Source organism: Heteronotia binoei, chromosome 2, assembly GCF_032191835.1.
Source record: "Heteronotia binoei isolate CCM8104 ecotype False Entrance Well chromosome 2, APGP_CSIRO_Hbin_v1, whole genome shotgun sequence".
NCBI classification, from domain to species: Eukaryota; Metazoa; Chordata; class Lepidosauria; order Squamata; family Gekkonidae; genus Heteronotia; species Heteronotia binoei.
Genome location: NC_083224.1, coordinates 61,070,805 through 61,094,469, shown reverse-complemented (window position 1 = coordinate 61,094,469; position 23,665 = coordinate 61,070,805). Strand labels below are relative to the sequence as shown.

At 43.3% G+C, this 23,665-nt stretch overlaps 1 protein-coding gene across 1 annotated transcript in view; it reads left to right on the top strand.

Moving 5' to 3' along the window:
- IGFN1 (immunoglobulin like and fibronectin type III domain containing 1) overlaps window positions 1-23,665 on the top strand; it is a 57,764-nt gene that overhangs the window by 23,338 nt on the left and 10,761 nt on the right. Inside the window, exons 7-21 of the mRNA XM_060232987.1 lie at window positions 16-61; window positions 878-1,055; window positions 1,387-1,503; window positions 2,476-2,647; window positions 3,445-3,717; window positions 5,801-6,784; window positions 8,165-8,509; window positions 8,582-9,397; window positions 9,454-9,632; window positions 13,373-13,514; window positions 15,058-15,354; window positions 17,184-17,483; window positions 19,190-19,363; window positions 20,669-20,797; window positions 21,738-22,040. Coding sequence (XP_060088970.1) covers window positions 16-61; window positions 878-1,055; window positions 1,387-1,503; window positions 2,476-2,647; window positions 3,445-3,717; window positions 5,801-6,784; window positions 8,165-8,509; window positions 8,582-9,397; window positions 9,454-9,632; window positions 13,373-13,514; window positions 15,058-15,354; window positions 17,184-17,483; window positions 19,190-19,363; window positions 20,669-20,797; window positions 21,738-22,040 — 4,455 coding nt within the window. The remainder of the gene's footprint in view (window positions 1-15; window positions 62-877; window positions 1,056-1,386; window positions 1,504-2,475; window positions 2,648-3,444; window positions 3,718-5,800; window positions 6,785-8,164; window positions 8,510-8,581; window positions 9,398-9,453; window positions 9,633-13,372; window positions 13,515-15,057; window positions 15,355-17,183; window positions 17,484-19,189; window positions 19,364-20,668; window positions 20,798-21,737; window positions 22,041-23,665) is intronic.

Here is a 23,665-nt window from a genome sequence, read left to right as displayed (position 1 = left end):
TGAAATCTCTTACAGACTTGAAGAAAGAGATTCAGGACTTCAGAAAAACGCTAAAGAAACGGTAAGTGATGAGAATGGGTCAATAGAAAAGACATTTTCCTTCTGTGCTGGCAATAAACAAAACTAGCAAAAACAATTATTTTCAAGGGCAATTATCTATCTTATTCTGTTGCTCACTTTTACCCTGCTTTTCCTCCAAGAAGTTGAGGGCAGAATATATTTTCCCCCTTTCTTTTCATCATACAAAATAAAATTCCACAGAGAATTTAAGCTACTTTCTTGTACTTCCAGTAACCACAAGATCAACATTCAATGGTGTTTGTTACCAATATATCAGTAGTATGATTCTTTATGCTATTTTGCTTTGCAGTTACTTATAATCTCTCTCCATTCTAAATGTAAACTCTTGTACTTGATGAGAGCTTGAACACAGAAAGGAATAATGTGATTGTTTTGATTTCTTAAATGGTGTATAGAATATTGCAAATACAAATGGATTTAAAATATCTCTTTTTGATAAACATTTAGTCACCATTTAATTAATCCAAATAGAAGAAAAGCCCAATCTCCTTTCTAGGTAAGGAGTTCTGGTGCTGAGTTATATTATTTCTAGAAGCAAAAGTATCATAACTGAAAATTTCCATCAACTGAATATAACTCTGCCAGGTGCAACTCTGACTCAATTTGATATGCAGCACATTTTTCTGTGGTGAATATTCTGGACAATGATGTGCTGTCATATTTTAAAATAATTAGGTGGTTTAATTCTTTTTTAAAAAGTGAATGGATTTAAATCCAATTCCATAAAGGGACTGGAATTAGAAAAAAAATGACATTCCCATGCAATGGGCTTCTTTTCTTATGGCTGCCCCCACAGAGCACCTTCGGCTCTTCCTAAGAAGGAAATTGATATGGAACAAGCCTGGCAATTGTTGCTTAATGCAGATAAGAAAGATTATGAGAAAATCTGCTTGAAGTATGGTATTGTAGACTTCCGTGGGATGCTGAGAAGGCTTCAGGAGATGAAGAAGGAAAGAGAAGACAAGCAAGCCCAGGTAAGGCCATCTCTGCAGGACCAGTGCCCAGGTAAACCAATCCAAATCCAGGTTCCATGTCTGTGTCAAAATTATGAACAGGCATGGAGTGAACATTTGCACAAGGCTCTAAAGCACGCTGTTTGAAAACCATATCAGTGTCACAAAAGGGAAGAAAGCCGTGAAAAGGAAAGTGGTTAAACACATCTGAAGACCATCCAAACTAGTAATCCTGCTTGTTGCTTCTGCTGTAAAGATTTGTTGGTGCTTAAAAATGGCCCAAGTCCATGTAGCAGTCCTTCTCTCATTGAGAGGCCCTTAATATCTTGGATCTTCTCCTTGTTCTTTACAGTATATCTCCAGTATCACAAACCTGAAGCATGTCAGAGTCAATGAGGAGAAAGGAAATGCTTCATTTGATCTAGAGATGGAACTGAAAAATCCAGAAAGCAGAATTTACCTGTACAAGGTAAAAAAAAAAAAGGATAAAGTGAATTGGGAAGTGGTTAAGGCTCAGTGGTAGGGAACTTGCACGCACAAGGTCCCAGGTTCAGCCCCTGGCATCACTAGTTGAAGGATATCATGCAGCAAAAGTTGGAAAGACCTTTCTCTGCTTGGAATCCTGAACAGTTGCTGTTGGTCAGAGTAGATAATATTAAGTTATATGGACCTATAGATGAACTTGGTATAAGGCAACTCCATACATTCATGTGGTTGGATTTGGCAATCTTGCTTGCTGGGTAAGATCTTCATCTGCTCTGTGTACCTCCAACCACAGAACTGAGGTAAGTGGTAGTCTGTGGTGGTACCCTGTCTATGGAATGCTGCCCCTCTAAGGAAGTTCCTGTATTCCAGTTTTCTCCCCTACTTTCTGTTTGGTTTTTTCTTCTTTCCCCATGGCTTCAAATTTTCCAAAAATGGTGCATCTTGAAGATATGCTGATAGGTAAGAGGTAAAAGTTTGAGGTTTTATTTTATACAATAGGAAATAAATAAATGAGACTGCTTCGGCGGGGAGGGCAGGATATAAATTAAAAATTATTATTATTATTATTATTATTATTATTATTATTATTATTATTATTATTATTATTATTATTATTATTATTATTATTATTATTATTATTTGAAGCAGACCAAAGAAAGCTGCTCTGAATCTAGCAAGTGTATATTTTGCTTTTCACAGCAACAAGCAGGTACTATTACCTTAAAGGCCCATGCAGTAGATCTCTTAGGCTCAGCCCTCTTAACAGTAATTGAGGGCAGGGTTTAGTAACAGTCAAAATTTCCAGAACAAGTGCTAAAAGACTGTAGATATCTTTGGCAAAATACCACAGATGCAAATGTTTACAAGGATAATTTGAGGTCCTATATTGTTCTAAATTGCTTGACTTTACAATGATTTCTTCATCTTCCACTAAACTTCTTCCCTCCTCCTTCAGGATGGCCAGATGATCCAATTTGGATTTGATAGTGACAATGTGAAGCACTGCCTTAGGAAGGTTGGTAAAAAGTACAATTTCATCATCAACAATCTGCAGCCAGAAGATGCTGGTGTATACCAGATCAAAGTGGAGGATGCTGATGTCTTTTCAACTGAGCTGGAACCGGAAAGTAAGGGCTCAGACCTCATAGCCAGGGTGCTGTAAAATCACAACCATTAGTTTAAAAAGTATGAAAAAACAATGTTCAGCTCAAGGTATTAGAGTTGCTCCTTACATTACTATTAGGGAATGAACAAACATTCTCACTTTCATTTCTTTTTCCATTCATTTACATTTCGAGGTTTTGGTTGTCTGCTTCTTGCTGTTGGCTCAGTAGATTTTATTGTATTTTATATTCAGTTTATACAATAGATTTTATTGTGTTAGTAGTAAATTTTATTGTGGTTTATATGCAGTTTATATGCAGTATCTGTAATTTATATATAATATAGGTTGAATATATAATTCTAATTTATTGATGGACAGATGACTTGGAAAATGAGGAAATACGCAGAATTTTATGGAATAACATTGAGTTTAAAAACAGGAAACGGCTTGAAAAGAAAGAGTGATCAGTTTGCACAAAGGGGAAGCAAAATTAAAATGGGTATTGGGGTGGTGAAACTACAAAGATAGGAAAGTTGAAATCATCCCTCAATGTCATATAAAGTTGTACCTATATGTACAGCTAAATCATATGCATGTAGTGAATACGTACTTTCAACTGCATATAATGCTTGTACCAAGGACATGAAGCTGTCGTATATACTTAGAGTAATTATGGAAAGCAGATAGAAGTCATGCCACAGAAACAAGCAAAGGTTTTTTCTCCATGTTCTATCTAGGTTTATTTCCTCCCAAAATTCACAGCTGCCCCACTGTCACAGTCTATGGTGTGTCTATTTACCTTCAGTTTTTGTATTGCAGCCATTCCAATGACTTTCCGCTATCCACTGGGTGAAGTCAGGTGCCACGAGCAAGGAAATGCCGTCTTTCAATGTACCCTCTACGACTCCTGCTTCGATGCTGTGTGGTTGCACAAAAACTGCCGCCTACAGCCAAGCGAGAAATATGATATTTCTATCTCAGATGATGGCTTGATTCACCGTCTGGTCATTAAAAATACAGAGCTTTCTGACAAAGGAACTTACACTATTGACACGGGAAGCCGCTCTTCAAGTGCCTGGCTTGAGGTTGAATGTGAGTGGCAATCTACTCTTAAGTTCTTCCAGTGCAATGCAATCTACTGGTGTACGCCTTTCCCACTTAACAGCAGCTAACAGTTCAAAAGATAGGTGAAAACCTCCATGGTCAACCCCAATCCTCTACTATTGAACACTTAGAAATGCTCAATGGATATGTGCAAGGGTTTGAGAAGGATGCTCATAAAATGTTTGCATGTGATCCAGCACAGGTATCTACCCTTCCTTGCTACTTCTCCTTTCTCCAGGTCACAAACTTTACTTTTCTGATAGCCCAATCCTGAGGGCTGCCCTAGTAGAGGCAGCCATCTGCTGGGGCAACAGCAGTGCCTCTGGACTGTTCCCTGAGGGGATGCCACAGAGGTCAGGGACCAGGTAAATGTTCCTACTGTGGGACTATATGGATTATGACCATGCCAGTGTCCCTAGCAATGGACCATCATGCGCAGAAGACTTCCCAAGAGCACAACAGGACCCCAACCAACCCTAGGGCAGAAGCTGAAGACGTATGAGGAAAGGGCATGTGGCTGCATGCCCTCTGCAGGCCTCCTCCCCCCCCCATATAATGCCTTCCTCTGGCCTTGCCCCATAGCAGCGATGGACTGTGCATGGGTAGCAGCCACTTTTGCTATTGCACCTGGCTTGCCTCTGTTTCCAGCCAGGAGGACCTGCCCGTCTATCAGTGAGAAAGGAACTGAGGCCAGTGACCTGAAGGGGTCCACAGGGGAGTATGGCTTGCTGGAGGCTGAGGGATGTCATAGTCCTCACTTCTTTGTTGTCTAGAATCTGCAGAGGTCCTTGAAAGGTACTGCAGCCTTAGACCCAAGTGCAATGTTCCCCTCCCTCATTTCACCCATTCAACCTGTTGAGAGTGAATGTGTGCCATGTGAGTGATGACCTTAGTGGGGAGCACCAGCCACTCCCAGCCCATCCAGAAAAAACATGGGCTATCTGGCAGCAGATTTCCTCACTGTGCCTGTCTGCCAACTGACAGAATCCTGAAGCCCAGTTGTGGGGGCTGGGCTGGGTGTGGCTACAAACCCTGAGCAAGACAGGATGCAGCTCCTGAAGGGGGTTGGCATCAGGGCTCAGAGTAGTTGGGGGCCACTGCACTTACATAGTTCTGTGATGGGGTGGGAGTCCATGGCAGGGCTGATGCACCAGGGTTCTGCTGCTAGATGAGGGGCCACTGTCTTAGCTGGTCCAGTTGGCATGCCTGTTGAAAAGTTAGGCACGAACCTTTGCAGTAGTATGGGGGACCCTTTGTGAGGGGAATCAGATCCATAGGCATCTGCTGGCCCTCTGTGGCTGTTCCCTGCACACTCCATCAGTGGTTTGTGCCTCCATATGGTGCACCCATTTCCCATGTGTGTTTGAACTGCCACCTTGATGTGAGATGATAAGTTCTGCAGTCACACAGCCAGCCAACATAGCCATGTGGTGCATAACTCAGTATCCAGCCTGCTTGTGCATGATCCAAGGTTTGTATTGGATGCAGTGCTAGGTGGGAACCAAGAACTAATAGGTGACGGCCATGCTGCCCATCAGTTTCCTGATGCATGCGTTCCCTAGACTCACTCTTGTGGGCTAGTGGAAGCTTTTTGCAGGCATAGTCCTGCATCATTCCCAGGCTGGGGTGGCTTTGGGAGCCATCTGACACCTCTCAAGCCCCCTGTCCTGCCCCTTTCCCTGCCGGTGCAGTGTGTTGTACCCATGTTGACTTGGTGGGGATCCATAACATTGCAGCAGTTGCATCGAGCCTCAACGCAGTGTGGTTGGGTTACCCTACTGGTGTATCTTTGAATAACACTAGCATAGTGGCTGGTCAGTTCCCTGTGTGCACTTTTGGCCTCTGTAAAGTTATGGAGTTCTTTAAAAAGAGGACAGACACTGCCAACATCCTTTCTTTCCTCCAGATTATTCCTTTATCCAGCACCCTCCTGAACTGAATCAGACCTCCTGTTTTAATGTTTATTTTATTGATGCAATTCTCATTCCAAAGTAATTCTTTTGCACTAAAGTGCATTTTGCTTTCTATAAACTGTGATGTTTCTATTCACCAGAAATATGTTTTAATGCAGCTGCCAAAGGAAAAAGAAAACAGACTGAAGGAGACAGTGATACTAGGGCTGGATGGAAGGGCAAGCTTGTAGAAGATGGTGCTAAAAAACTTCGTCAAGGAGAAGGACATGAAGATCAAGATTCCCTTTCAGGCATCAACATGGGCAAAGATGGCCTGTATAGAGATGGCAGTGGAGAAGTTCATGGTTCTTTGGGAAAAGATGGATCTCTGGGAAGAGAAGGGGATATGGGACAATTTTCTGGAGCAAGAGGAGCTATGGCAGAGGGGAATGAGTTTTCTAGATTTGCAGGGAATAGTAGTAGCCTTACGGGACTGGATCAGAACACTATGCTAGGTGTAAGTGGTGTTAGTGGAGGTCCAGGTGGTTTGGCTGGCATGGGAGCATTTAATGGTAAGGATGCTATGCTGGGTGGTATGTCTTCTGGTGCTGGATTTGGAAGTGTAGGTGGATTACATGCTGTAAAGGGACAAGGTTCCATGCTGCATGGAGATGGTATTGGTGGTTTGAGAGCAGGAACAGGAGAGCTAGAAGGGTTTTACGACACGAAGGGAGTACTTGGTGGGTCTGCAGCCATGCTTGATGGTGCTGGAAGTCTTTATGATAAGGATAGTATGCAATTGGGTGGTGGTATGCTTGCTGGAAGTGGAGGCCCGGCAGCCAAAGGCGGACTCTATGGAGAAAGTGGTATGTTAAATGGGGTTGGTATCACCAAAGATAGTGCAGGGAGTGGAATCTATGGCAGAGATAGTACACTAGATGGTGTTAGTGCTGGTAGGTTTGGAGCTGGGAATGAGGGTGTAGGAGAACACTATGGAAAAGATATGTTAGCTGGAGGAAGTGCTGGTGGGCCTGGAGGTACTGGGGATGTAGGAGGACTCTATGGCAAGGATGGTGTGCTCACAGGAATAGGAAGTGTTGGACCAGGAGCTGCTAGTGGTATTGTTGGCCTGTCTGGCAAAGATGGTATGCTAGCTGGAGCAAGTAGTGGTGGACTTGGTGGTACTGGAGGCACAGGAGGAGGATTCTATGGCAAAGATGGTGTGGGTGCTGCTGGAAATGACGGGGGCTTAGGGGGATTCTATAGTAAGGATGGTATGCTAAATGGATCAAGGGCTGGAGGACCTGGTGGTGCTGGCAGGGAAGGTATGCCAGTTGGAGCAGGCAATGGAGGAGCTGGTGGTGCTGGAAGCACAGGAGGACTCTATGGTAAGGATGGAGTGCTGGGAGGAACAGGCACTGGAGAACCTGGTGGTGCTTGGGAGATAGGAGGACTCTATGGTAAGGAGGGTATACTAGCTGATTTGGGCAGTGGAGGATCTGGTGGTGATGGGGGCTTAAGCAGACTCTATGATAAGAATGGTATGCCACTAGGGGCAGGTGCTAGGGGACCTGGTGATGCTGGGGGCACAGGAGGCGGCTATGGTAAGGATGGTATGCTAGCTGGAGCAGGCACTGGTGGTGTTGGGGGTGTAGGTGGACTGTATGGCAAGGAAGGTATGCTTGCTGGAGGAGGTACAGATGGATCTGGGGGTGCTGGAGGCATAGGTGGACTGTATGGCAAAGATGGTATGCTAGCTGGAGCAGGAACTGGTGGACTTGGTGGTGGTGGAGGCACAGGTGGAGTCTATGGCAAAGATGGTATGCTAAATGGAGCAGGCACTGGTGGACTTGGTGGTGGCGGTGGCATAGGTGGACTATATGGCACAGATGGTACGCTAGTTGGAACAGGAGCCAGTGGACTTGGTGGTACTGGAGGCATAGCTGGGCTGTATGGGAAGGATGGTATGCTAGTTGGAGGTGAAGCTGGTGGGCCTGGAGGTTCTGGAGGCATTGCTGGACTCTATGGCAAGGATGCTGTACTAGCTGGTAGTGGACCCAGTGGTGCTGGAGGTGTGGGTGGATTCTATAGCAAAGAAGGCATGTTAGCCAGTACTGGTGGACCTTGTGGTGCTGGAGGTATAGGTGGAGTATATGGCAAAGATGGTATGCTAACTGGAGTAGGTGCTGGTGGACTTGCTGGTGCTGGAGGTATAGCTGGGCTGTATGGGAAAGATGGTGTGCTAGCTGGAGTAGATGCTGGTGGACTTGCTGGTGCTGGAGGCATAGCTGGGCTGCATGGGAAAGATGGTATGCTAGCTGGAGTAGGTGCTGGTGGACTTGCTGGCGCTGGAGGTGTAACTGGACTCTATGGCAAAGATGGTGTGCTAGCTGGAGCAGGTGCTGGTGGACCTGATGGTGCTGGTGGTATAACTGGACTCTATGGCAAAGATGGTATGCTAGCTGGAGTAGGTGCTGGTGGACTTGCTGGTGCTGGAGGCATAGCTGGTCTGCATGGGAAAGATGGTATGCTAGCTGGGGTAGGTGCTGGTGGACTTGGTGGTGGTGGAGGCATAGGTGGAGTCTATGGCAAAGATGGTATGCTAGCTGGAGCAGGTACTGGTGGATTTGGTGGTGGTGGAGGCATAGGTGGAGTCTATGGCAAAGATGGTACGCTAGCTGGAGCAGGTGCTGGTGGACTTGGTGGTGGTGGAGGCATAGGTGGAGTCTATGGCAAAGATGGTAGGCTAGTTGGAGCAGGTGGTGGTGGAGGCATAGGTGGAGTCTATGGCAAAGATGGTATGCTAGCTGGAGCAGGTGCTGGTGGACTTGGTGGTGGAGGAGGCATAGGTGGAGTCTATGGCAAAGATGGTATGCTAGCTGGAGCAGGTGCTGGTGGACTTAGTGGTGGTGGAGGCACAGCTGGACTGTATGGAAAGGATGGTATGCTTTCTGGAGCAGGTGCTGGTGGACCTGGTGGTGCTGGAGGCATAGCTGGTCTCAGTGACCAAGATGGTATGCTAGCTGGATCTCATGGTGTTGGTGGTGTAGCTGGACTATATGGAAAAAATGGTATGCTAGCTGGAACAGGTGCTGGAGGACTTGGTGGCTCTGGAGGCATAGCTGGGCTCTATGGGAAGGATGGTATGCCTGCTGGAAATGGAGCTGGTGGACCAGGAGGTGCAGGAGGTATAAGTGGACTCTGTGGCAAAGATAGTATGCTAATTGGAGCAGGTGTCAGTGGACTTGGTGGTTCTGGAGGCATAGATGGACTTCATGGTAAAGATGGTGTCCTAGCTGGTGGGAGACTTGGTGGTGCTGGAGCTGGGATTTATGGAAAGGATGGTATGCCTCAAGTTGGTGTTGGTGGATATGGTGTTGCTGGGGATATGGGTGGATTGAATGACAAGAATGGTATGCCAGCTGGAGCAGGTTTTGGTGGTGCTGGTAGTGCAGGTGGACTGTATGGCAAAGATGGTAGGGCTGCTGGAGCTGGTGTTGCTGGGCTTGGTGAAGGAGTGATAGGTGGTCCCTATGGGAGATTAGGTGGTGGTGGTACAGGGGTCAGAGGCATTGATGGGTCACAGTCAGGTGTTCCTGGTGAAGAGTTCCTGAATTACGATCAGTGGTCTGGTTTTTATGATGGTGGAGTCCAAACTGGTGACAGAAGACGACAGCTGTCTGAAGCTGATGCCAGTGGACTTATTTCAGTTGATATCTCAAGAACCAGAGACAGGAAAGGAAGAGGAGGGATTCTGCTTGAAGAGGATATGAGAGGCGAGTACTGGTATATCTTGCATTAAAATATCTTTATTTACAATTTTAACACCTGATATATTATAAATGCCTTTTCAAAATGGGCTGTTTTATCTTTTTTGGCTGTTCAGAACCACGTTATCGTTTTACACAAGGTTTATTTGATGTTCATGCCCAGAAAGGAAAATCAACTGTCTTATCATGCAGCCTCAACAATGACCAGCTTGAGGGAACCTGGTTTAAAGATGGCTTCAAGGTATGTTGTCAGTAATGCATTCTTTTTTTAGACGCTTTGTTTCACTTGAATTATGAGAAGGCTTTTTGAACCATATGCACATTTTTACAAAGAGTGATATGCACATTGTGGTGCATTATTCAGTCATCTGTAAAGGTAAAAGGGCTTTATCTTTAAGAACTTGCTACTTATTGCTGGGCTCACTGAACAGGAAAAAAGCAAAAACTAACGTGCACAATGATCAAAGTTTCTTCCTGTCATATTTCAAGTGGAATTTTATTCCCAGGTGGTAGTGTTCAACTACTTAATAATGTTAACACATTTTATTATTTTTCCCAATTAAGAACATAAGAGAAGTCATGTTGGATCAGGCCAATGACCCATCCAGTCCAACACATGTCACATAGTGGCCAAAATCCAGATGTCATCAGGAGGTCCAACAGGGTCAGAACTCCAAAAGCCCTCCCACTGTTGCCCCCCCTCAAACATCAAGAATACATACCATCACTACCCCAGACATAGTGTTCCATCTATACCATGTGACCAATAGCCACTCATGGACCTCTGCTCTGTATGTGTATCCAATCCTCTCTTGAAGCTGTAGAATGTCGATTCAGATTTGCACTAGAACATGCACAGAGTGCCAAACATATTTGCACTAATTCTGATCATAGAACCTGCCTTAACTTATATGAATTAGCATCTATGGACCACAGGCCCATAGTGGTCTTAGCATGAGGCTTTTCAGAACAAGGAGAGCCAGTTTGGTGTAGTGGTTAAGTATGCGGACTCTTATCTGGGAGAACCAGGTTTGATTCCCCACTCCTCCACTTGCACCTGCTAGCATGGCCTTGGGTCAGTCATAGCTCTGGCAGAGGTTGTCCTTGAAAGGGCAGCTGCTGTGAGAGCCCTCTCCAGCCCCACCCACCTCATAGGGTGTCTGTTGTGGGGGAGGAAAGTAAAGGAGATTGTGAGCCGCTCTGAGACTCTTTGGAGTGGAGGGCGGGATATAAATCCAATATCATCTTCTTCTTCTTCTTCTTCTTCTTCTTCTTCTTCTTCTTCTTCTTCTTCTTCTTCTTCTTCTTCTTCTTCTTCTTCTTCTTCTTCTTCTTCTTCTTCTTCTTCTTCTTCTTCTTCTTCTTCTTCTTCTAAGAAAAGTTTAATTTCTTATTAAACTCTCTACTAAGCGCATTACATATTACAAAGCCCTTTTTCTCTAGCCAAAGCCACATAATGTTACATCATGTTTTGTAAACATCCTTTGAAAAAGAACTCTTTTCTCCCTACCTCCAGAGAGACGACCCCCCCACCGGCCTGAAAAAGTCATCATGCCCCCACACAGTAGAGATTTCCACATTTTCTGGAACTGAGCCAAAAATCTAGACAAAGAACTTTAACAAATACCCCTTGGCTATATGCAAATTCTTAGAGGACCACCATAACCACAGAGATCCACCCAGATGCAAGATGCGAGATGCGAGATGCCAGGAAGGCAGGAATTGGGGAGTACAGATCAAAGGAACCCCAAAGGAATTACCTCATTCTGGGTGATCTCCTATCTCCCAGAATAGAGACAAAGCTTCTTTGGGGTTCCTTTGATCTGTTTGTAGCCACCACCACTTCTACAGCAATAAATTTACATGTTAATTACTCTTTGGGTGAAGAAACATTTCCTTCTATCTGTTCTAAGCCTACTGCTCATCAATTTCATTGAGTGCCCACCAGTTTTTGTAATGTGAGAAAGCGAGAAAAATACTTCTTTCTCTACTTTCTCTATCCCATGCATCATTTTGTAAATCTCTATCATGTCACCCCTCAGTTCTCATTTCTCCAAGCCAAAGAGCCCTAACCTCTTTAACCTTTCTTCATAGGGAAGGTATTCCATTCCCTTAATCATTATAGTTGCCCTTTTTTGCACCTTTTCCAATGCTATAATATCTTTTTTGAGGTGCTGTGACCAGAACTGTACACAATATTCCAAATGAGGCCACACCATTGATACAGGAGCATTATGATACTGGCTGATTTGTTTTCAGTCCCTTTCCTAATAACCTTCAGCATAGCATTTGCCTTTTTTATTGCAGGTGCACACTTGAGTCAGCATTTTCAATGAGTTATCTACCATGACTCCCAAGATTTCTGTCCTGCTCAGTTACCATCAGTTCAGACCCCATCAATGTATATTTATAGTTGGGATTTTGGGCTCCAATGTACATTACTTTGCACTTGCTCACATTGAACCTTATTTACCACATTGACACCCACTCGCCCAGCCTCAACAGATCCCTCTGGAGCGCCTCATAGTCCACCCTGGTTCTCACTCCCCTGAACAATTTAGCGTAATCTAAAAATTTAGCCACTTCTCTCTTTACTCCCAATTCAAAATCATTGATGAACAATTTAAAAAGCACCACACCTAGTACCAAGCCCTGCAGTACCCCACTGCTTACCACTTTGCAGTGTGAAAAACTGCCTATTTATATTCACTCTCTGTTTCCTGTTAATTCCTATGACTGCTAAGTTTACTTAGGTGCCTTTGATGAGAAACTTTATCAAAAGCTTTCTGGAAGTCTAAGAAAGCAACATGGTCACCTTTATCTACATGTTTGTTGACACCCTCCCCCCAAAGAACTCTAAAAGGTGAGAGAGACAAGGCCTTCCCTTACAGAATCTATGCTGATTATTCCTCAACAGCTTTTGTTCATCAGTGTGCCTTCAAAGTTCAATGTGCCCAGCAATAAGAAGTAGCAAGGTCTTAAAGTTAAATCTCTTTTACTTTTCTAGATGACCCTATAATGCAACAGAATATGCATACTTCTCTTAGCACTAATAACCAAAACACATTATGTATGCTTTATTCATAGCCTAATCTTAAGTACTGGCTAGCTAAAGAGACATTTTGCTGTACTGCTGTTCATCTTCGATGATGAAGGTCAAAGAGCAAGGCCTCCAGTCCATCTGGAGAAGATGTTCACCTGTGTGAAAGGCTCTTGAGCACAGGTTTATTAACATAATGGTGCTATAGCAAACCCCTTGCCATACAATGCTGTACAATCCCAGTGCAAATGAGTTGAGAGCCTTCATGGGAGCAGGTGGTCACATGAAAACATTCTTTTGGCTTCATGATCTTTTTGACCCCTCCACCTTCCAGGATCTCTTTGTACTTGAAACCACGGATCCAGGTCCTATAGAGGATCAGTGTGAAAACTGACTGACTTTGGTGCTCTCTGTATTTATGAGTAGGGATGAGCACATTTTTGCAGTTCAGTATGGTTCATGGTTGAACCACAAACCATATGAAATGGGAGGCTGGTTCACAAACCAACCTGGTTCATATTGATTCATGAGCTATTTAAAATTTAAACCCATGCTTTCTGTTCCCTGTGAAAAGCCATGGGGAGCAGACAGCAGGGGTTTAAATGGCTCCCAGCCCTTTAAACCACAGAGCTAAGTGGTGGGGAGTCTCTTGCTGCTCAGCTGTTTTTCATGAGGAGCAGAACATGGGGGTTTAAAGCCCTGCTTCCTGTTCTTCATGAACTTCCATGAACCACCACGAACTACATTAAAATTCATGAAAGTTCATAGTGGTTCTTGAGTTTGTGAACATTGCTTTGTGAACCATGAACCAGTTGCTTCATGATCACCCCTATTCATAACTATTGTAGCTGTGGCTTTACCTGATGTCTCTAATGGTTCCTGTATTGCATGTACTTTCTGATAAAGATTATTGCTCTGTCTTCTGCTCCCATCCCCACAAGGTAACAGGACTCGAGGGCTTCTCTGTTGAGAAAGATGGTGCAGTTCATAAACTGATAATAGATGAAGTACAAGAAGGCCATTCTGGAAAATATAAATTTGAAACTGAAGGCATCCACACAGAGGCATCTCTTTTTGTTGAAGGCAAGTAAGGTCAAGCTGTGTCACCCATTAAATAAAATTTTGTTAGAATGCAACATATGGAATATTTTCACAGTGCCTGCACTGAGACAGAACTTTCTAGACATCAGTCCTCCCTAAGGTTAATATACATAAACTGAACCTCCATGTGCCATAAGCAAAGAGCAGAGGTCATCTTGGAAACCATTAAATGATGGTTACTACTTTCTGTGATGTTTTATGAATGGATGCATATGCTGCATACAATAATTAAGCCACCACAACCAAAATTCTAGACAAGAGATTGGCCAACAATTGTGTGGAACCTCTTTGGTCAATTTAAAAAGCTTCTGCCTAACCTCACCCTGCAGTGGCTTTCAGTCATGTTTTGTGTTACATTTCAAGTCTGTCATTCTTACTCATAATTTTTATTGTATTAACCTTATTTATAGTCCACCTTTCTCACTGAAACTCAAGGTGGATTACACAGTGCAAGTCAATGCCTTCAATATAGGATTACAGCAATCTGGAACAAGGCATAAAGCATTAAAAACAATATGATTACACAATAAAGAAAATGGTATTATGTAGGTATAAAACCAAAGCAGTTAATCTATAGCAAAAAGGTAAACATACTATACACAATGGTATAATTCAGAGTGCTGTTCTCTTTATCGAAGTGCCTTCCTGATCTATTTTGTTGTGTTATAGCCTTACTACCTTTACAAAAATGCCTTTATGTCTGCATTGGTTGGATCCAGCACAGCATATCTACAAGAATATCTACCCACCAGTATGACTTTCTCAGCTCCCCTTTCCCATAGCAACCTGAGCTCCCCCGCATCTGAGATGCTATTCTTGGACCCCCAGATCTCCTTCCAAGAACAAGATTTTGAGAGGCATTTTGGACCATCGACGTTTAGAAAGTTGGGGAGTCGAAAAAGTTTTGTTTTGCAGGTAGAGAACCTGCAGAAACAATTGTGTTGGACACAACTGTATACCTTGCCCATCTATGCCCCTGACATACCCTCTTGCATTATCCACTCTAGTCAGATTGATTACCCACATTTCTTGTTTCGATTTTCCAGTTCTTTTCCTGGCTACTCTCTGGTTTAGGAACCATTATATTAGGACACTACAATCTCTTGTTTCAATCCTTTCCTAAGATTCTGTTTCCTTAGCAAAACTTTTTAAAAACTCCACTGCCATCTCTTTCTTTAATCCAGTCTCTGTTACTCAGCCTCTGACCCTTTCCTCCGTTCCTGTCCTTGTCTTATACTTACTGTATGTACATCCTCTGGCTGGGGCTGTGTTGTCTCTTTGTTCTAATATATTTCTTATCACATTAATGTTAGTCCAACAATATCTAGGCAGTGAAGATGTAGATGATGACTTTTGTGTTGGAGGCTGCCTGCAGAGGAATTTCAGAATATCTTTCTGGATTCTATGAGGTTCTTGTCCAGGATTATCAAGATTTTCCAGTTCCTGTTGAAGTTATTTTTAGAAGCTTATAACTAGTTCTATACCTTGAGTAAATTTACTGTAGTCTTTGCTTCTGTGTGGTTAGATCCTCCAAATGTTGATGCTGCTGTCCTGGAAAAACTGAAGAAAGAGTCTGTTGTGGTTAAGGCAGGAAAGAATGCCATGGTCAAGATACCATTTGAAGGCAAAAAGCCAATCAGGGCTACTTGGCTAAAGGATGACGGTGAACTTCTTGATGATGCTAGGATCCTCATTGACCATTCAGATAACTTCACCCGACTTTCCATATCCAGCACCAACCGAAAGGACTGTGGGGAATATAAAGTGAAGCTGAAGAATGACAGTGGAAGCTTGGAAGCGTCTCTTAAGCTTGTAGTGATTGGTGAGATGTCCTCTAGTATTCCGACAACCATTTTTATGAAATGAAGAAACCACTTTATAGATGGCTTCTTGGTTAAAACTATAACACACTGTCATCAGGAATGCCTTCTGTGGAAGTTTGGTTTACTAGGAACACACTAATAGCAGGCAAACTTCTGGTAATTGTTGCTGATACCTGCCAACTTTCATCTGATCAGTGGGTGAAAGCAGGTCAGCAAAAGGGTGGTGATGATGGTGGCAATCTTTGTCATCATTCAGTGATAATTCTGGCATGACCTGGAGGCACCAGCACCACACTGGGGCAATGTTCTAGCATTTGCCCAGAAACTTCATAGAGTTTGGAGGTGATTGCTACAGCATTACACTACTGGCACTCCTGGGTTACATTGGAAGTGACATCATCATGCAGCAATGAAGGTAGGTGCCTGCCTCCTTCTGCTTGTCAGGCCATGGAACCTAGGAGAAGCCACAGCCTTACATCCTGCCCAGGCCAATTGACAACCCCCATTTAATTTACCTTTGTAGTGGGTTTTCATTGCTGTAACCTGATTTAGAAGCCAGGTTTTGGTTGAAAGGTAGAATAAGTTAGGTGGGGAAATGGAGAATATCCTTAGTACATTTCATAGCAAACTGCTTTATATGTTGCAGAGTAGAGTACACAGTGCTTTGGGCAATGGCTAAAGACAAATGTATATTTAAAAAGGAACGGCTGCATTATCAGAACCCCTTTTGCATTAATGCCTATTAGAAGCATACTAGCAAATGGAACACTGATACATTGGCCCTTTTCAAACTGCATTCTATTTTAGTAACCGGCTGCTAGTAGAATTTATTTACTGGTTCATACAAACCTGCTTGCATCAGGTTAGCAAAGCATGGTTGAGCCACTTTTGAGGAAAACTGCTTTCTTCCATTTCCAACCCCTTCATTACGCTTCTGAATCACCGTGGTGTGCTGTTTAAAATGTCCATAGCACTTCCTACAATGTCACTCCCCCCCCCACCCTTTTTCACCATATAATCTTTCTCAGACTTAAAAAAAAGTTGACCACTGTAGTGCTAAACCATTGAGTCAATGGAGTTGAGGCATCTCAGTGGTGCTGCTATTGTGCTAAAGTGTTATACAGATTTAGTGCTATAGCACTCAGAAGGTTTTTTAAAAAAAATCTGAGGAAGACTGTGCAGCAAAAATAAGGGTGGGGGAGAAAGAAGCATTGTTTGAAATGACTATAATGCTTCAGAGATAGCTCATTAATGGAAGGAAATTATCTGTAGGACCCCCCCCCCCCCGGTCCCTGTATTGCTTTACTTAAAATCAGGCCAACAACAGTAGTCTTTCCCATCCACTCAGTCCTGCCCAGTTACTGCTTCTGTCTTTATGAAGATAGTTTCAGAGGGTAGCCATGCTGGTAGAACAGTGAGATTCTAAGATGCTACCAGACTCAAATCATGGTGTACTTCTGTCTCCTCCTCCTCCTGAATGGAAACAAAGCACTCCTCATGCAGTGCCTGAGACAGCAGGAGACTGTTTCCCTTCTAACTCAGTTACTCAGCAATGGACTGCTGGTGTTTCCAAGAAGATGGAAAGAATGACCAGGCAGGGGAACAAGCAGGAAGGAGATGAACATATTGGCCATTTGATTCACTGGTATGCTAGAGACTGACATTAATATAAAATGAGAGCTGACAAAGCAATTCCAGTGTTTTGAGCTCTTTAAAAACTCACATCCATCTTCAGCCTAAATCTTTGGATTGGAACCTATACAGATCTTGCCAACTGCCTGTTCCAGTAGCAACTTTCCCATTTTCTTTGTTTTTCTCCTCCATTCAGATAAGCCACAGCCACCTGTGGGTCCAATAGAAGTTGTTGACACATCCACAAGTGGCATAACTATTCAGTGGAAGCCCCCTAAAGATGATGGGGGTAAGCCGATACAGAAGTATATCATTGAGAGGCAGCAGGCTGGCAGAAAGACCTGGCTGACATTGGGTGATACCAATGGGAGCAGCACTATTTTCACCACCAACAAAGTGGAACATGACAAAAGCTATGTCTTCAAAGTGAAAGCGGTGAATGCTGAGGGAACCAGTGAGGCACTTGAATCTGAGGAGGTGATGGCTGCTACCAAAGGTAACAGAGGACCTCATTATGTTTGTCAGATATTTGTGAAACATCTAACAACCCATCAAGTGATCAAAGAATTGCCACATAAGTGAAACGTCAACCAGTTTCAACTGGATTTGAATGATAAGAGCTAGTTTGGTGTAGTGGTTAAGTGTGCAGACTCTTATCTGGGAGAACCGGGTTTGATTCCCCACTCCTCCACTTGCACTAGCTGTAATAGTCTTGGGTTAGCCATAGCTCTGGCAGAGGTTGTTTTTGAAAGGGCAGCTGCTGTGAGAGCCCTCTCAGCCCCACCCACCTCACTGGGTGTCTGTTGTGGGGGGAGAAGATAAAGGAGATTGTAAGCCGCTCTGAGTCTCTGATTCAGAGAGAAGGGCGGGGTATAAATCTGCAATTCTTCTTCTTTTTCCCCTGAGATAGGGCAGCTGCCAAGGCCCATGGCTCCTGGTAGAGCCCGCAGCAGCTGACATCCCCCACACCTCCCTTGCCACCTGTCTGCATTCCCTTCCCTTTCTGTTTGCTTGAAGTGCACTGTCACCCATGCTTACAGCTGTCCAGAATCATTGGGGAAAGGCATGCTCTGCACAGAGTACAGAGGCAATGCAGCTGGTGGCCATGGCAGCAGCACTCCCAGCTACCTGCATTGGCCAGTTCTATTATAGGTGGTGCAGGCAACTGACCATGGCAAGTGGGAGGGCTTACAGGTGGAAGAAGATGGGGGGGTACATGGAAGTGTGGGAAAATATGGGGGTCTGGTGGTGGCAACTTGGGAGCTTCTGGGTCCCTCAAAACCTGGAACGGACCTTGAGAGGAGGACTTAGTGAAATATAACGGGGCAAATCTGATAGATTAGGAAGGGCTATATACCACAGATAAGATGGAAGTGAACAGTCAAGAGGGTCTTGGAGGCTGGGGCTTGTGGGCCAAGAAACCGAGGGGAGAGAGTTATTAGGTATATAGGGGAGCTAAATTTCATGTATTGGTTTAGAAGACTAAATAGTCATTTTAGAGGGCTACAACTTCCAGTAACTTTCTTCTCCATACTTTTCATCATCATCACTATTTCTGTGTGTATATGTGTGTGTTTAGAACATTGAAATGATATGGTTGCTAGGCAGAGGGCTTATAATTTAACCCATGGCACAGAGTGGTAAAGCTACAGTACTGCATCCAAGCTCTGCTCACGACCTGAGTTTGATCCTGGTGGAAGCTGGGTTCAGGTAGCCAGCTCATGATTGACTCAGCCTTCCATCCTTCCAAGGTCAGTAAAATGAGTATCCAGCTTGCTGGGGGTAAAGTGTAAATGATTGGGGAAGGCAATGGCAAACCACCTCATAAAAAGTCTGCCATGAAAACATTGTGAAAGCAATATCACCCCAGAGTTGGAAACGACTGGTGCTTGCAAAGGGGATTACCTTTTACCATTGTTCTCAGCTATTTGTTTTATAGATCACAACTGAAACTTAATATGGCATATAATTTCAGCCATCTCAGCGACATAATTTCTAACTAACTAGAAGAAAATAAAATATGTCTTGATTGTAACCTAGTGAGAATACTTAAATACCTTATAGTTCTCTCCACAAAATCTCTAACTCCCCTAACTAGCAATCTAGTTGTTGTAACACTGCTCTAATTGAATACCTATTATCCTTGTGTTATGGAGTAGTGGAATTGCTGTAACAATACTGAATGTAATTTTTTCCCCTTAGTTTTTCCTGGCCCTCCTGCTCCTCCTAAAATTGTCAGTGCCAACAAGGGTGCCATCACACTCACCTGGACACCACCACATAAAACAGGCAACTCCCGGATCACAGGCTACACAGTTGAGAAATGCAAAAAGGGTAGCAACACGTGGACACCTGTCAGTGACTTGCCCATCACAGGTAAGCAGCTCAACACCAGGAAGCCATTGACAAGATTCCAGTGAGCAGAATTGCTTAAAGATGACTGAATTGGCTCACCAACAGTGCAGTCCTATTTCTGTGAGCTTTGACTGGAATAACTCTGCATAGAATTGCATTGTAAGTTTCTACCTTAGCTCAAGGAGAAGATGAGGATGGTCTCAGGCACTGCTGTATCCTGTTATGAGCATAAGAAGATCCCTGCTGGATCAGACCACTGGCCCATCTAGTCCAGAATCCTCTTATCACTAGATTTCAGATGTTTACTACCTATGAGTGTAGAGGTTCGCTTTACTCATCATGAAAGAAATCCCTTTACTTATACGTGAAAAAAATAAGACTTTGAACAGAGCAGTAGAAACTTGCTTCCTTGGAAAAATTGATTATTGTTACAGAAAGGATTTTGCTGGTTCTGATAATAGTCTCTTTTTGGGCTGTACCATCAACTTATTTTGCTGCTACTGATCCTGCAGATGATTTCTCCTCTTGCCATTGAGACTGATTAGGGAGGTTTATTCTGGGTGCAGGTTTATTTCCCTATTATGTCTGAGTGGGAGGCCTGCCTTTTAAACAGTAAACATGCATATAAAAACCACATTAATTTTGCAGAAATAAAGCAAACACAAAACTTTACATAGTAAAACACTACACCCTCCCAACACACTTTCTTGTTCTATGAGTTATGACATCTCCCAGCCAGGGTTGCACTACTTTGTCCCCTCACTCATTACACGCAGTAATGAAGCACACCATGCAAAATCTGACTACATATATTGTAGAAAATGTTCAGCTTTTGCTGGATTTTGCACAGTGCTTTATTATTGTGTTTCCAGTAATATCCCCTCATTCATTGCAGCATTCTTACCTTGTTTTAGAGTAACAAGTTTTTATACTGTTGCTTGTTTCTTCAAACTTGCGATAAGGTTGTTGGGCATATAAATAATTGGGAAGAGGAGCCACAGCACATATCCTTTGTACTGTATACAGTTCACTTATGTAATCAGATAATCATAAGGAGTAAGTTCTGTAAGGCCTTCTTTTTCTTAGTAGCTCTTATTGGCTATTCTATGATGGGATTAATATTACAAGGTAATCTGAGGAAAGTATTTGTTGTTCTGGTCAGCTAACAAACAAATATATCACACAAAAGAGATTTCACTGCAATTCTTATGTAGCTCTCTACTACAGAACCCAAAGTACGCTTGGAAGGAAATTCTAGGACCAGTAATATTGCTTGCAAAAAATAAAAAAGTTCATGATTTCATGTTTGAGGGTTTCTTTCCACAGACAAGAAGTACACAGTGACTGATCTGAAGGAAGGCCTGCAGTATGAATTCCGTGTGGCTGCTATCAATGCTGCAGGGGTGGGTGAGGCCAGCGCACCCTCAGAAGTTGTTTTTGCTCGGGATCCCATGAGTAAGTGATTTGGACAAGCTCTCCTACTGGACAAGGTTCTGCAAAGTAGCATAGATAGTGGGTGGGATACTAATTCACACAAAACATTTTGTATATGTCCATGAACACATCTGATCATTTGATGAGTACTATCATGAAATTGTATTTAAATTGCTGTACATGTTGCAGGAGGTGGCATCCATCTGCCTCTATACTGTCAGATTTGCACCTTGGATTAAGGAAAGCCCAAATGATTTTTTAAAACTCTCACTAGCCCTGTCCATGGAACTGACCATGAGAAAATGCATAGGGGGGCAAGGGGAATATGGCAATGATATTTTTATATGTTATTTTATTACACTTCATGGGTTTCAAGTACATTGTAACACCGGGTATTATAATATTGTTGGTAGGGGGACAGTATGGGATTCCATTGAATTATGGAGAGTAGAGAGGACAATTTACTACCAAGGAATAAAGAGTAAGGAACAATTGCCAGGGTTATAGGAAGAACTGAAGACAGATATTTCCTTTCATACCTGAGAAAATGGAATTTTTCAGGAAGGCTTTTCTATGTGGTTACAAGAACTATAATAGAATGATTCAGGAAGGTATTTTATAAAGTGAAAGATATTATGGACTATACTGTGTATAGGACATATAATCAGTCTGCTGCATGTGTTGCCCTGTAGTTGCTGCATTGTTTTCTAATGATGCAATGCCATTTTTCTATATTGTACCTGCTATCTGTATCATGTCTACTATTCTGTGCTTATTCAGATCTCTGTAATCCTAGTCCTAGTATATTGCTCTTCGTACCAATTTACACTGTATAATCTACTTTGAGTCTCAGTGAGAAATGCAGCCTATAAATATAGCAAATACACACACACACACACATGGGAGGCAGAATTTATAGTCTTTGACATGTTGAAATATCAATTAATTATCCATTTTCCAGAACCTCCGGGTCCAGTGAGGGATCTTAAAGTGGTCAGTACTGACTATACCAGCATCTCTTTGTCATGGAAGAAATCAGAATCAGAGGAAGAAAGTAATGCAAAAGGGTATATTGTAGAAATGCGACACTCTGATGTTCTGAAATGGACCCAGTGTAATGCACTCCCAATAGCAACGATTAGCTATACAGTGAGAGGACTAAAACCCAAGGAAATGTATTTCCTGCGTGTGAGAGCAATCAACGATGGAGGTTCTAGTGATCCTGTTGAATTAGACACTTGCATCCAAGCTGTACCTCCCTCTGGTGAGTCAAAACAGTAGCTTTATGTCTTGGAAATTATGGCTTGGATCCAGAACAGCTTTTCCATGGGCAAATGGATTTCTACTATGACTATGATTTCTGCAGGAAATAGTACTGATTCCTCACTGGTAGTTGCTCTGCCCCTGGGCTTCTGCTTGAGCTGGCTCAAGCGATCGATTCCCCACCAGTTGATGCATGGGCATCTTTTGATCAGCTGCTACCTCCCATTCACCTCACAGTGACCGGATCTGGTTTTTTAGAGATAAAAACATAAGAACATAAGAGAAGCCATGTTGGATCAGGCCACTGGCCCTCCCAGTCCAACACTCTGTTTCACAAAGTGGCAAAAAATCCCAGGTGCCATCAGGAGGTCCATCAGTGGGGCCAGGACACTAGAAGCCCTCCCACTGTTGCTCCTCCCCATGCGCCAAGAATACAGAGCATCACTGCTCCAGACAGAGAGTTCCAACAATACGCTGTGGCTAAAAGCCACTGATGGACTTCTGCTCCGTATGTTTATCCAATCTCCTCTTGAAACTGTTTATGCTTGAAGCCGCCGCCACTGCTGTGGCAGTGAATTCCATGCGTTAATCATCCTTTGGGTGAAGAAGTATTTCCTTTTATCCATTCTAACCCAACTGCTCAGCAATTTCATTGAGTGTCCATGAGTTCTTGTATTGTGAGAAAGGGAGAAAAGGACTTATTTCTCTACTTTCTCCATCCCATGCATAATCTTGTAAACCTCTTAACATGCCACCCCTCAGTTGACATTTCTCCAGGCTAAAGAACCCCAAGCATTTTAACTTTTCTTCATAGGGAAAGTGTGGACAGTTAAGTCATGAGAATAACTGGCAACTTGCAGTGGAGGAGAGTAGTTCCAGAAAAGATTTGTTCAAAGATGGAGATTTTTAACAATATGAATGAAAGCCTTTAAGAGCAGAGAAAAGCCAAGTGTCAAAAGATAGTGCTGTATTTGAAGCAGCAAAATAGGAAGTGATAGTTCTCAGTGGCACATGGAAACACTGAAGAACTACACTTGAGACAGTTTTCTTCAAATTTCTGGTTTCAAGGCTGTCCTTTTCAACTTGAGTGAAGCACATCTTCTGCAGAAGCAGGGGAGAAGCAACTTTTTGGTGATGACCCTTCCCCTGCAAAACCACACTTTCCTCCCGCATTGGTCCCTGGGATTCACTGAGCTCTGGGGCATGATTTTGAAGGGTGTAGCAGGTTGCAGTGGGAAAGGGGTCTCTAGATGGGGTCTACCCCTTAAAGCTGTAGTTTTTATTGCAAATAGTAGAGAAAAGGTACTGAACAGTGTTGTAAAATGCTGCAAAACTGGATGTGCCATTTTTTTTGTCTTAATAAATGATGGCTTGGATCCAAAACTGTTTCTCTACTTACATGGATGGAGTGGCACTTCTCTACTTACATGGATGGAGTGGCACTTCCACTGGTGGAAGGAGGACAATTATGGCCTACTCCTCCTTCCCACTGTTGACCCCTACTTAAGTCTCCACACAGTTTGTGAGGATCCCTCTTACTCTGAGAGGTAGAACTTCACAGAGCTCAATGGGATGCTGCAGGAGGGGAAGAAGACAGTAAAGTCCTTTTCTGTGCTTGCCCAATCC